The sequence below is a fragment of the Mastigoproctus giganteus genome, chromosome 10 (assembly GCF_048544385.1).
Source record: "Mastigoproctus giganteus isolate SK-2022 chromosome 10, ASM4854438v1, whole genome shotgun sequence".
Lineage (NCBI taxonomy): Eukaryota > Metazoa > Arthropoda > Arachnida > Uropygi > Thelyphonidae > Mastigoproctus > Mastigoproctus giganteus.
In genome coordinates this window covers 213,767,426-213,779,655 of record NC_143584.1, presented here as the reverse complement: position 1 = coordinate 213,779,655, position 12,230 = coordinate 213,767,426, and the positions used below count along the sequence as shown (strand labels likewise).

Sequence of the window (12,230 nt, the reverse complement as noted above, 5' to 3'; positions counted from 1 at the left end):
GTTGAAGTTTGCAGATGATACAAAAAATTTTGGCACGGTTGTTAAAGACAGTATGCTACTGCAACTTTCTTGTCAATGATATACAGAAATTTTTCTAGCTGAATATCCCGTTGTATAAGGCAGTGGTCAGGCCATACCTTGAGTACTGCATATAGGTCTGTGGCCTCATTTTAGGAAGGAGGTAGAGTTCCTAGAATAAGTACAGAGAAGGGCAACAGGATTGGTTAGGGGAACAAAGGGCTGCTCTTACCAAGAAAGGCTTGAATTCTGCAAATTGTATCTGGAGACTAGGTGCCTGTGTTGTGGTGTGTTGAGGTGTATAAGGCCTTGAATGGTTTGAGCAGGCTCAATGCTGATGGTATTCTTCCTCTTTCTCGGATTACAAACTAAGGAGCCATAAAGCGAAATTGAGGAAAGACATTTGTAAAATGGATATGTGAAATTTGCCTTTAGCCAGTGTGCAGTTGATTGCTGGAACAAAGTTCCATCTGTCATTGTGGAAGTTGATAGCTTAAATAAATTCAAGGAAGAACTGGATAAACTTTTGGAGAGAATGAATGGGTGAAATGGGAAGTGTTTGTTTTTTTGTTTTTTTTTTGCTAATGCTGTGTAAGCTTGCTTTTTTGTATCATATGCCTCAATGAATGCTAAATGCCAAATCGTTTTTTTCCATCTCAACACTGTTTGTCAATCTTGATCTTGTTTTAGACCTGGTGAATTTCACTCTTGAAAGCTGTTCACATTTATAAGTACTGCCAAAAATTGAGGAATGTTTTATTAGTGGAAAGCAAGCTAACGGAAGAGAGGGATAGAATTCCAATAGAGAAACATCTTGAAATTTCTGTTGATGTTCACTTAGTTCCAGTTGTAGCTATTTTCTCGCTTGATAAATATCTGCATTAAAAGGATTTGAAAATAGTGTGAAATATGCGTCTTTTGATTTGAAACCTAACACAGAATTCTATGTTAATGGCTATTAACTCTTCAGCATATGAAATATACTCAGAACTATTGCGATTGGCTAAAGTGTGAAAGTGGTAAGTAAGTGTAACCATCCCTAAGTTGTTTTTCCCAAAGTTGAAGTTTGATTTGGAAAGCTTTTATATGCATAAAGTTCATGAACTAACTCATTTTGTACTTGTATTTTCTGATTTAGCTCGTTTAAATGAGACGTGATATCAATAAGAAATGCAAGATTACGTGTCCATATAGTACTTTCTAGTTCTGGAACAGATTTGCCTTTCATCTCCATAAAGATGCAGACTTTTTCCTCTTAAGATTATAAATGTGCTGAAGCATTTTTCCTTTGCTTAGCCAACAAACTTCACAGTAATAGACCAATGTTCTGTATTCATTCTCAAGTTCTTCAAGGAATAGCTTGAACCTGGCAATGGTTGAGCTCCTTTGATTTTCTAAAATTAATGGTTCATACCACAACTTTCATCTCATTTGCCAATTTAAAAGATTTAGCATACAAGTTCTCCTGGTGTATCAAACCAGGAGAAATTCTGCGCTAAATCTGAAGAGAAGTAAAATCTTTTTCTTCCAAGTTTGAGGAAATGTATTTCTGATTTTATTTTGGAAATTAGACCCACCTTATTTCCGACCATTGCTGGAGTCCCATCTGTTGTCACACTTTCGAGCCTATCAAAAGAAAGGTTAAATTTCTTCATGGATGCTTTTAGTTTGTTGAAAATATCATCACCTGTGGTACCATCATCCATACTCCAAAGGCAAAGCATTTCTTCAGTAATAGAAAAAGCACTATCAATCCCACGAATAAAAATTGCCAGCTGGGCCATATCCGATATATTGGTGCTTTCATCGAGAGCCCCACGAAAAAGACTCAAATTTAGAAGCCAGCATTGCTAAGCTTTTTTCTATATCTGCAGAAATTTCCTCAATGCGTTTCGTAACCGTTCTTTGGTACAAGCTAATGACATCGAACTCTTCATTCTTCTCTGATTACAAAATATTAACAACAGAGGTTAAGCACTCCTTGACAAATTCACCATCAGAGTAACTTTTTGAGTGCTTGGCAATTTTCTCTGATACAATATAACTTGCAAGCAAAATGTCAGAAAATTTCAGCTTTTTCAAAAAGAATGTAGTCAGGCTCTTAGTCTGTTTCATCAGTTTTTCTAGTTTCATCTTTCTAATTTCTCCTTGAAGTTTGATATTCACTGTGTTTTGTATTGTAATGATGCTTAATATTGTATTCCTTGAAGACAGAAACAGTTTCAGGACAGTTAAGCACACGGGTTTGTTTTTAATTCAATAAAAAAATAATTATTTGTCCACCGTTCTTGAAACACTCTCTCGTAAAACAAAAGCTTTCTTTTGTTTGACAAAGACATTGTAAGGGTTCATCAAAAATCATTGATCAAACTTATGAAGTAAACGCACAAACAAAGTAAGAACTATGTACCACAAATGAAAATATTATTTTCATTTGTGATACATTTGTGGCAAGAAAACACAAAATGCCACAAACTACCATCTGCAAAAGTAAAATATATTCCTGTAGTGCTAGTTAATTAAGTTAATTACTTAAAAATAGTTCAGATCAAAGACCTTTGTGTACCTCAAAAATTTTAGGTTAAAAAAAAAAGGCAAAAATATGAACAAAATAAGATTTTTCCGGTCCAACTGAATGAATTATCGGGAGAAAAGTAGAAAACAAGTCAGCTGTTTAATGGAAATGAGAGAAAATGGCTGAGGGAAAGAATATGAGGGTAAACTTATCTAAAACAACGATTTGGACTTGTACATGTTAAAATTGCATCAAGTAGACAAGAGTCAATTTTGCTTAAATAGCTAGCTTAATTTTATTTCATTTTAGGCATATATATGAATTAACATTATTATATTATTTATTTCATTTAACCAAACACTTATACTCTTATAAAATTATCTTTCATTGCAGAATTTACACTTTACAGTATATTAAATATATTATCTGTATTGATTGTGAGCCACATCTGGCCCACGGGCCTAAGGTTGCCCATATGTGATGTAGAAGGTCACAAAAACATATAGCATACGTGTTGCTGTGAAATTGCTCATGTTGGTGCTGTGTGCGCGTGAGAGGCTTTGATTTCATAACTGATTTTTGAAGTATAGATTATGTAGTACTGTACTGCAGATAAACTGTAATGATCTACAGAATATTGGTCTGATGTTAACTGTTGTTAGACATTTGTAATCAGAACTACAAAGTAAAATTTTCAAAATGTTTCATATATGCCGCCAACTCGGCATTGTTATGGGCTTATATGAGAGCTTGAAGGACAGGGTAGATGTCCTCGAAGGATTTAAATTGAGGGCCCATCAAGCTCTCAGCTGCCCACACCAATGCCAGAGCTTGCACTTGAACACCACACAACACAGCGGCAACCCCCAAGGCAGAATGCACTGGTCCCAAAGTAACTAGTTGTTGAAGGTGACTCTATTGTCAGGAAACGGGGAACATATTGTGCAAAAAGGATAGATGGAACAGGACCAGGGTATGTCTGCCAGGGGCAAAGATTGATGACATTGTAGGGCAGATGTTATCCTTTAAGGGCACAAAGGGTGATATTGCTGTACATGTTGGCACTAATGATATTAAGAGTAGGAGACCGGCAGAATTACTTAACAAGTACAAGACAATGCTGAAAAAAAAGCCATGAGTTAGGATTGAATTAGAAAGTGTCTGCAATTCTGCCCAGACACTATAGGAGGGAGTATATGATGAGAGCCTTGTCGATCAATTTGGCCCTGGAGAGATTGTGCAAGGCTCAAGGGGTAGAATTTTTCTCAGCCTGGTCTGTGCTTGTTAACATGAGAGACTGCTTCTACGGGGATGGGATACACTTAAATAGAAAGGGTGCAAGAATATTTGCTGATGCTATCAAGGCAGAGTTAGGTCGGTTGGAAAACTGCTAGCTTGGAGGGATACACTGACTAATAGATTAACAGTAGCCGCTGGCAGAGGTAAAAGTGATTCTTGCACTACTTCTATTGAAATGTAATTGAGCAGCAGCCTGGAAAGCAAGGCAGTAGGAATTTCCAGGGTTGCTGGGAGTCGTAGTGGAACAAGTAAATACATGGGCTGTGTTAGGGTAACTAAGAGTAGAAACAGGTGCATGTATACTTGCATGTACACCAATGCTAGGAGTATAGTTAATAAATTCGATGAGCTTGAAGTGCTAGTCAAGACATCAAAGGCAGATATTGTTGGGATATCAGAGGAAATGGTGTCACACAAACATAAGCAGTGCAGAACTGGAATTTGGGGAGTACAATGTGTACAGAAAGGATACACAGAACAGGAAAGGAGGAGGGGTTATGCTGTTAATTAAGAAACACATAAAATCTAAGGAAGTGCATCAAATTGATGTTGGTGGACATGCAATGTTGAGTCTGTTTGGAGTGACATAAGCACTGGGAAAGGAAAAATGAGAGTAGGTGTGTGTCTGAATCTGATGAGTATAATGAGCAATTTGGCAGAGAAATAGTGGGCCAGTAAATTAGAGTGTCTTATAATGGGGGATTTTAATTTCCCGGATATTGACTGGAATTTGTGGGTTGGTCACTCACACTAGCAAGACTTTTGTGGATTTATTGGATTGTTTTCAACAGCAGCATGTTCGGAAGGCAACTAGAGGGAGTAATACTCTTGATCTGATTATCAGCAGTGATTCTTCATGCATCAAGAACCTGCAGATAAAAAAACTACTATGTGGCAGTGATCACAGTGTGCTAAAGTGTGATTTACTCAGAGGTAACTACCATCAAGGGTAAAGGGAAGGGTTTTTGCTTTCGTAAAGGTGACTATGGTGGTCTGAGACAGTATTTAAATTCTATATGGTGGAACCAACTGATGATGTTACCAACAGCAAATTCAAAATGGAAAGCATTCAAAGAATCTTGAAAGCCACTAGGCTTTTCATACCAACAAAGAAATATTGTTCAAGATTTAGGCCTAAATGGATGTCAGACGAACTAATTAGACATGTGACAGAGAAGAAAAATGCATGGGATACATATAAATTAACATGTGACACAGAAGCTTGTGATAGATATAAGCTGGTCTGTAACCAAGTTACAAAGGAGGTTAGGCAGGCAAAGGCAGATTATGAAAAATCTTTGGCAAAGGATACAAAGAAAAACAGCAAAGAGTTCTTTACTTATGTAAACTCTAGAAGGAAGGGGATGAATCAGATTGGTCCACTTGATATTAATGGTTCAACTGTTGATGATCCTGCTAAGGTAGCTAACAAACTAAATGAATATTTTGCATCGACATTTAAGGAATTGGTAGAGAATTTCGAGAAGTTGAAGCTGATTGAGCAGGGCAAGGTTTCTCAAAACGGAAAGTTGAATGCAATGTGCTATCATCGGCAAAACTATGGATAGGATTTTCATTCAATGGAAGAAGGTCATTAATATACAAGAGGAAAAGAGTGGGGGAAAGAACTGAACCTTGGGGGACACAGGCATTAGTGGAGAAGTTAGAAGACAGAGAGCCATCTACCATCACCCTCAGTGAGCGATCAGAGAGAAAACTGGATAACCAATTACAAAAAACAGTTGGCAGCCATAAGATGGAAGCTTGTTTAGAAGACCTTTATGCCAAACACAATCGAAAGCCTTTGAGAGATGTCAAGAGCAACTGCTTGTGTTTTACCGAACTTTTCCATTGAATTAGTCCATAAATGGGTAACATACGCCAGAATATCACCAGTGGAGTGACACTGACGGAATCCATACTGGCGATCATTGATCAGATGGAAGGTTTCTAGGTAGTTTAAGAGCTGGTGGTTAATTGATTTCTCCATTACTTTAGAAAGAGTAGAAGTAATTGGATGGGAGGGATTTGTCACCCTTTTTTAGGAACTGGCTGTATATCAGCAAATTTCCAAGCAGAAGGAAAAACACCTTTGGAATAAGAAAGTGAAAAAAGGCGACAAAGAATAGGAGTAAGTTCAGGAGCACAGGTTTTGAGAACAAGTGAAGAAATACCATAGAGACCTGGAGCTTTCTTAGCATCAAGATTCGTCAAAATCCTTCTGATATCCTTTTGACAGAAGACCACAGGAGGCATTAAATGGCTGCTCTTGCGCCAATAGCTTTTAAATAACAACAACAGCATTAAATGGAGCATGTTGGGAATGGTGGGAGGTGTTTTACCAAGATCATTAATACATGAGTTGGAAGAAAAATGGGATGCTAGCAGGTCAGCCTTATCCTTGGCTGAAGTGACAACAGAACCATCTGGTTTGGACAGAGGTGGGAGCAGAGATGAGCAAAAATTGCAGCCAATAGCTTTGGCAAGAGACCAGAATGCTCGGCTACCATTAGGGCACTCTATCTGACCCAATAGAGAAATCACATAATTCTGTTAAGAGGGGAAACTATATCTGATATTTGCTAATAAATTAATATAACTGTAGAAACTGTCATTTAATAAGATTATTAAATGACAGTAACTATAACAGGTCTATCTTTGTTTGGATCATCATTAAATGCAAAATGCTAGCTCCAGGATAGAGCAAGTTCCCAGGGCCAGGCCACATTGTGCCCTAAAGTTTTTATTGTGGCTCTTAGCTTCTGCAGTATCGGTTATATTAGCATTAGCAAAAGGCACATGATGGAAGAAAGCAAGCTTATATAGCATCAGCCAAAAAAAAAAAAAAAAAATCCCTTATTTCACCCATCCACTCGCTCCAAATGTTTGTCAAGTTCTGCCTTTTTTTTTTGAATCTATTTAAGCTATCAACTTCTACAACGACAGGTGGAAGTTTGCATTTATATCCATTTATATTTTTTCTTGATAAAATATAAATGGATAAATGCCGTCATTAGTTTAATGTCCATCTTACCATATGTTTGTCAAAAGTCCTAACAATCTTTGGTAAGATACAGCCCACAGAAATTGAAAAAGAAAAGAACTTGCAGTTCAGCCTCACAGTTGCTAGAGAGACATGTAAAATACCAGTTGCCATACTGGATTTTTTTTTTTTTTTTTTTTTTTTTTTTCCCCAGTAGTAGCCAGGCAGTTAATTGGATTTAAGGCACCGATTTAGAAAACAATTGGCTTTATCAGTGGTTGTTGGTTCATTGGTTACTCAGTTATGTTCTTTTCCTAGGAAATACTTTGAATTACTTAGTGGATTGTTGCTGTCTTACTGTAATTGAAACCTTTTAAGGTGTGTGGAAACTCAAAAGGAGCTCATTCTTCCAACTTGGTAATGAGGTTACCAAAAGCAGAATGTTAAGCAATTAGAAATCTTCAGTTTAAAAATGTTTCCCATAAGCAGAGTAAAATATTTATAAATTCTAAAATAGTACTTAAAAATCATCTTTAACTTATATATGTGTATCTTTTCATTTTTATTTGTGTAGTTAATATTTCATACCCCTTGATCACTTTCCCTTCTAAGAAGTTTTCCCACATAAGAAGTTCTAAGCCTCCAGTCCTCTGGAAAACTTCTCAGGGTTCTACTGTATTTTATAAATTAATAATGTGATTGATTGAAATGTGGCAGCCTAAATGTCTAGACCTAAACTTGCAATTTAATTAATTGTAATAGTAATTAATCTGAATTTTATTTTATATAGGTGAGGTTATTAAAGGATGGGACCTTGGTGTGGCAACAATGAAAAAGGGTGAGTTGTCTTTACTTGCATGTCATCCAGATTATGCATATGGCAAAAATGGCAGCCCACCAAAAATCCCACCCGATGCAACACTTTTATTTGAAGTTGAACTGTTTGACTGGAGTATGGAGGATTTAAGCCCAAATTCCGACGAAAGCATTTTAAGAAATGTTATTGCAGCTGGAGAGAGTTATGGTACCCCTAATGATGGAGCATCAGTTAATGGTAAGAACATAATTCTAAAATCACACATTTTGCAGGTTATTCTTATATTTTGTAGCTTAACAATTGGGCATTAATGTGGCAAAAAAAATTTATTATTATTTTTTTTTTTCCTGTTACTAACTTCTTTTATTTTCTTTTGCCATGTAAGAAAATATTTGAACCATAAAGTTTGATAAAGTTAATAAAGTTTGAACCATAAAGTATTTATTATGAGAGATGGAAAAAATAAGAAAGTCACAATCTTTACAGTTGGAGGAGTGGGGAAAATATGTTGACTTAAATTAAAACAGGCCTCTCCTGGAGTCAACGTATAAATATTACCGAAAGCTTTGTCCTACCATTTTTTTTTTTTTTTTTTTTTGTCGGAGTAAAATTATTTTAAAAAACTGTCAGCTTGTTTGCAATGGATTCATCTTTTTCGTTTTTATACTGCACAATTATAAAGCATTCTGACAGATAATACAAGAAGTCTATTTTTAAAATGGAGTGAAATGGAGTAAGTTTTTCATTAACAAATAGCTCTGATAAGAGTTTTTAATAGCAAAGAAGGAACCAGTGGAGAACATTCACAAACATCTGGGGGGGGGGGACTACTAATAAGGTAATTCTCTTTCCCTTTATGTCCATAATGGGAACTTAAACTGTGGAAGGTTTCAGATACCTTGGCAGCAACATAAATAACAGCAATAGGATTCAAACAGATTTGAATCAAATTACCACAGGACAGTAGATCTGTATACTCATTGAACACTTCTCAAATTCAAACCGATATCTAGAAATACAAAAATTAAATTGTAGACAATGATCAAAGCCTGTCATAGCTACCATTCAAAGACCTGGCTGGTGGGTCTTAATAGTGAAAGAAGATGCAAACCTTTGAAATTAAGATATCCAAAGATATAATTATGTGATGGTAGAATAAACAAGGGGGGAAAATGGATTCAGTGTCACCTGACAGAAGCAGTGCAAATTTTCATCACCAAGATTATCGTGTAATTTCCATATTAAAGTCTGTGACATGACTGCTGTGAGAGCTGCTTGAAAACAAAATAGGTGAAGGTAAAGAAAGCCAACACGAGAACCACAGGAAACTTTAGCAGTCAAACATGTTTCCTGGTACTGCAGCTTCTCCCTGCATTCTCAGTAAACAGGTGGTGCATGTTATTGGTAGTGGCAGTAGAAGTTGATAACGATGTATTGATTAGTTTTTTCTTATTATTAAAAGCAGATTATTGGAGTTCATGAGTGGGCTGAAATTTACATATGGGTACACCCTCCAGACTGCCTCAGTCTTTTGGTTTTATCCCCCTTCCCACTGTTTTAACCTGATATGAAAATGACTTCTATGGATTGTGTGTTATCGGTAGTTGCAGTAGAAGTCGTTTTTCCTATCGGGTTAAAACAGCGGGAAGTGGGAATAAACACCCTAAGACTGGGCAGTCTTGGAGGGTGTACCCGTAAGTAAATTTCACAGTGCATTCTTAACATATATTAGGAAAGAATATTACCAATAACTGCAATAGTGGAGATAATAAAAAATAGAAGTGTGGTAACTGTGAAACAAATTTTTAATATTTTACCGCAAACTGCTAAAATAAGAAAACCTAAAAGGAAAAATTTTAGAAGTTACTGAAGAGACTGGCTATAAATCTGGGTGTGAACTATCACAGCATCCAATGGTAAAACTATATGTAGTGTGGGAATTCACAGTAGCAGGAACAGATATGGCAAAAGCAAATAGAAAAAACTGAAGGATAAATATTTAGTAAAATAGCAAAGTCTAATGTGGCTATAAAAATGCCAACATAATTAAAATAAATTAATATAAATATTTTATATTTCAATATTTGGAAACAACCAAATGCCTTTACCAATAAAGGCATTTCAATGTGTCTGTACCCTGCACTTCCTGGAAATTTTGGCCTTGAGGTCATTGTTAAATGTCTAGTATTTATTCAGAATGAAAGCAAAATTAAGTAGAGATTTAAGATAAAAACAGACAACTCTCAGGTTGGAGTTGTCTGTTTCGATTCCAAATCTTTACCTAGTAGCCCAGAGTGTTGAAATAAATAATCACAGAAAGTCAGATGTATGCAAGTGAAGACCATGAAGCTTGTAGTCTGGTTTTTGGTGGCATAACGTCCCGTCTGCACCAGTGACAGCCCTGAAAATCATAGTTATGTTTACTTGCTACCACCTTATTTTCAGTTTTTCTAACATTTTGGGATATTCTTAAACAGGAATGGTTCTACCACTGTCATTTTCACCTTACTTTGCATCAGCTTGCATCACTATTTCTTGCTTAGTAGTTAGCCTTAAAGATTCACAAATTATTAAAATTTGTTGTTTATAATATTTTTTGAAATGCATGCTTGCCATTTTCTTTAGCAACATAATTATAATCTCCAAGGATGCCACTAACACTGATGGAAAGTTACACCCTCAGAAAACTGGAGCATAAGCTTTATAGTTTTCATTCACATACTTTTAACTTTCTGCAACTGTGTATTTCAACACTCTGGGATATTAGGTTATTCAAGAGCAGAAGTTGTCTATTTCTATCCTAAATCATTACCAGTTTCACCTTCATTCAGCATGAATACTAGACATTTATCTTTGACCTCATAACCAAAATTTTTAGATAATTTTTATAAAATATTTAATATGCATACATCATGATCAATCTTTGCTGCACACTGTGCATGTTGGGCACTGTACTCTCTTATACTGGATGTGTATAAAACATATCTAGTAATTTAGACATTGATATACAGGGTGTTTCAGTTAAACGTTTCAGAACTTCTAAGAGGGGTAGGGTACATCCTGACAACTCGAAATCATATAGCAATGTGGGGTCGGAAATGCTTTCCTGAAGCGGTGTTGTACACAGAAGCACCATAAAGAAAAGAGACCGTAAGTGAGAAATCGTTTTAATAATACATGAAAAGAAGCAAAAGGTACATGGATTAAAGTAAGTGTTCGAAGTTTCTTCAACCTCGTATTGCTTTCGCACAGTGGTACCTTGGAAAATGTGCTACAAATCCCCTTTTTCCTGCTGAAGTGTTGTTTTCCGATGAGGCATTCTTCACAAGGGAAGGAATTTTCAACACGCATAACGACCATATCTGGGCGGTCGAGAACCCGCATGCAATACGACGTCGTGCAGCACAGATTCGGTCAATGTATGGGCCGGTATTATGGGAGATAACCTCATCGGACCTTACCTGTTACCGTGTCGTCTAACCGGACCTATCTACTTGATCTTTCTGCAGCAAGTATTGCCACAACTTTTGAGAGATGAACAGATTTCTGCATCGACGCAACAGACAATGTGGTTCCAACACGATGGAGCCCCTGCCCATTATAGCGGAGATGTTCGTAACTATCTGGATGTCACATTTGGTCAACAGTGGATCGGACGTGGTGGTCCCGTGCGTTGGCCTGCTCGGTCACCCGACCTATCATGTCTTGATTTTTATTTCTGGGGTCATATGAAATCGCTAGTTTATGACACCCCTGTTGACAATGCTGAGGAGCTGGTTGCAAGAATCGCAGTAGCTGCCGAAGAAATTCGAAATTCGCCTGGAGTATTCCAGAATGTTCGGATGTCCATGCGTCGGAGATGTGAGGCGTGCACTGTAGCCCGTGGAAGAAACTTCGAACACTTACTTTAATCCATGTACCTTTTGCTTCTTTTCATGTATTATTAAAACGATTTTTCACTTACGGTCTCTTTTCTTTATGGTGCTTCTGTGTACAACACCGCTTCAGGAAAGCATTTCCGACCCCACATTGCTATATGATTTCGAGTTGTCAAGATGTACCCTACCCCTCTTAGAAGTTCTGAAACGTTTAACTGAAACACCCTGTATAATCCATATACAGTACAATGTTGTATATACATAAAAGTACATAGCCACTGGTTGTTATGTCTTACAGCTATAGAAACATTACCCATATTGTCGTGATCATGCCTATCCATTTTTAGCCTATTATTATTTTTTACTTATCCTCTGATTCTTATTATTCCTTAATTATAAATCTGATGTGGACCATATGTCAATTTCATTACCATATTACTTTATTAATGTTATATTTACACAATGTCATTTAAATGAATTGTTTGGATTGTATTTGGTAATTTACTTCTCAGTAAATTGTATCTCTTACATACAACCCATCCTGTATTACAGCCACTATGCTAATTACTAATTAGTGGTAAATAATTCACATAAAAATTATTAATATGGATCTAGTTTATATTAATGTTAATTTTTTTATTTTAAAATAAAATTTGAAGTTAAATTAAAATAATATTTCAGATAGTTACTGTTGTCAAAATATATAGAGTATGTGGATGG

The 12,230-nt window shown here is 36.2% G+C and overlaps 1 protein-coding gene across 1 annotated transcript in view; it reads left to right on the top strand.

Annotated features, from left to right (window-relative positions):
• Nucleotides 1-12,230, top strand: part of Fkbp59 (FK506-binding protein 59kD) — an 82,307-nt gene that overhangs the window by 25,390 nt on the left and 44,687 nt on the right. Inside the window, exon 2 of the mRNA XM_090382365.1 lies at nt 7,606-7,869. Coding sequence (XP_090238491.1) covers nt 7,606-7,869 — 264 coding nt within the window. The remainder of the gene's footprint in view (nt 1-7,605; nt 7,870-12,230) is intronic.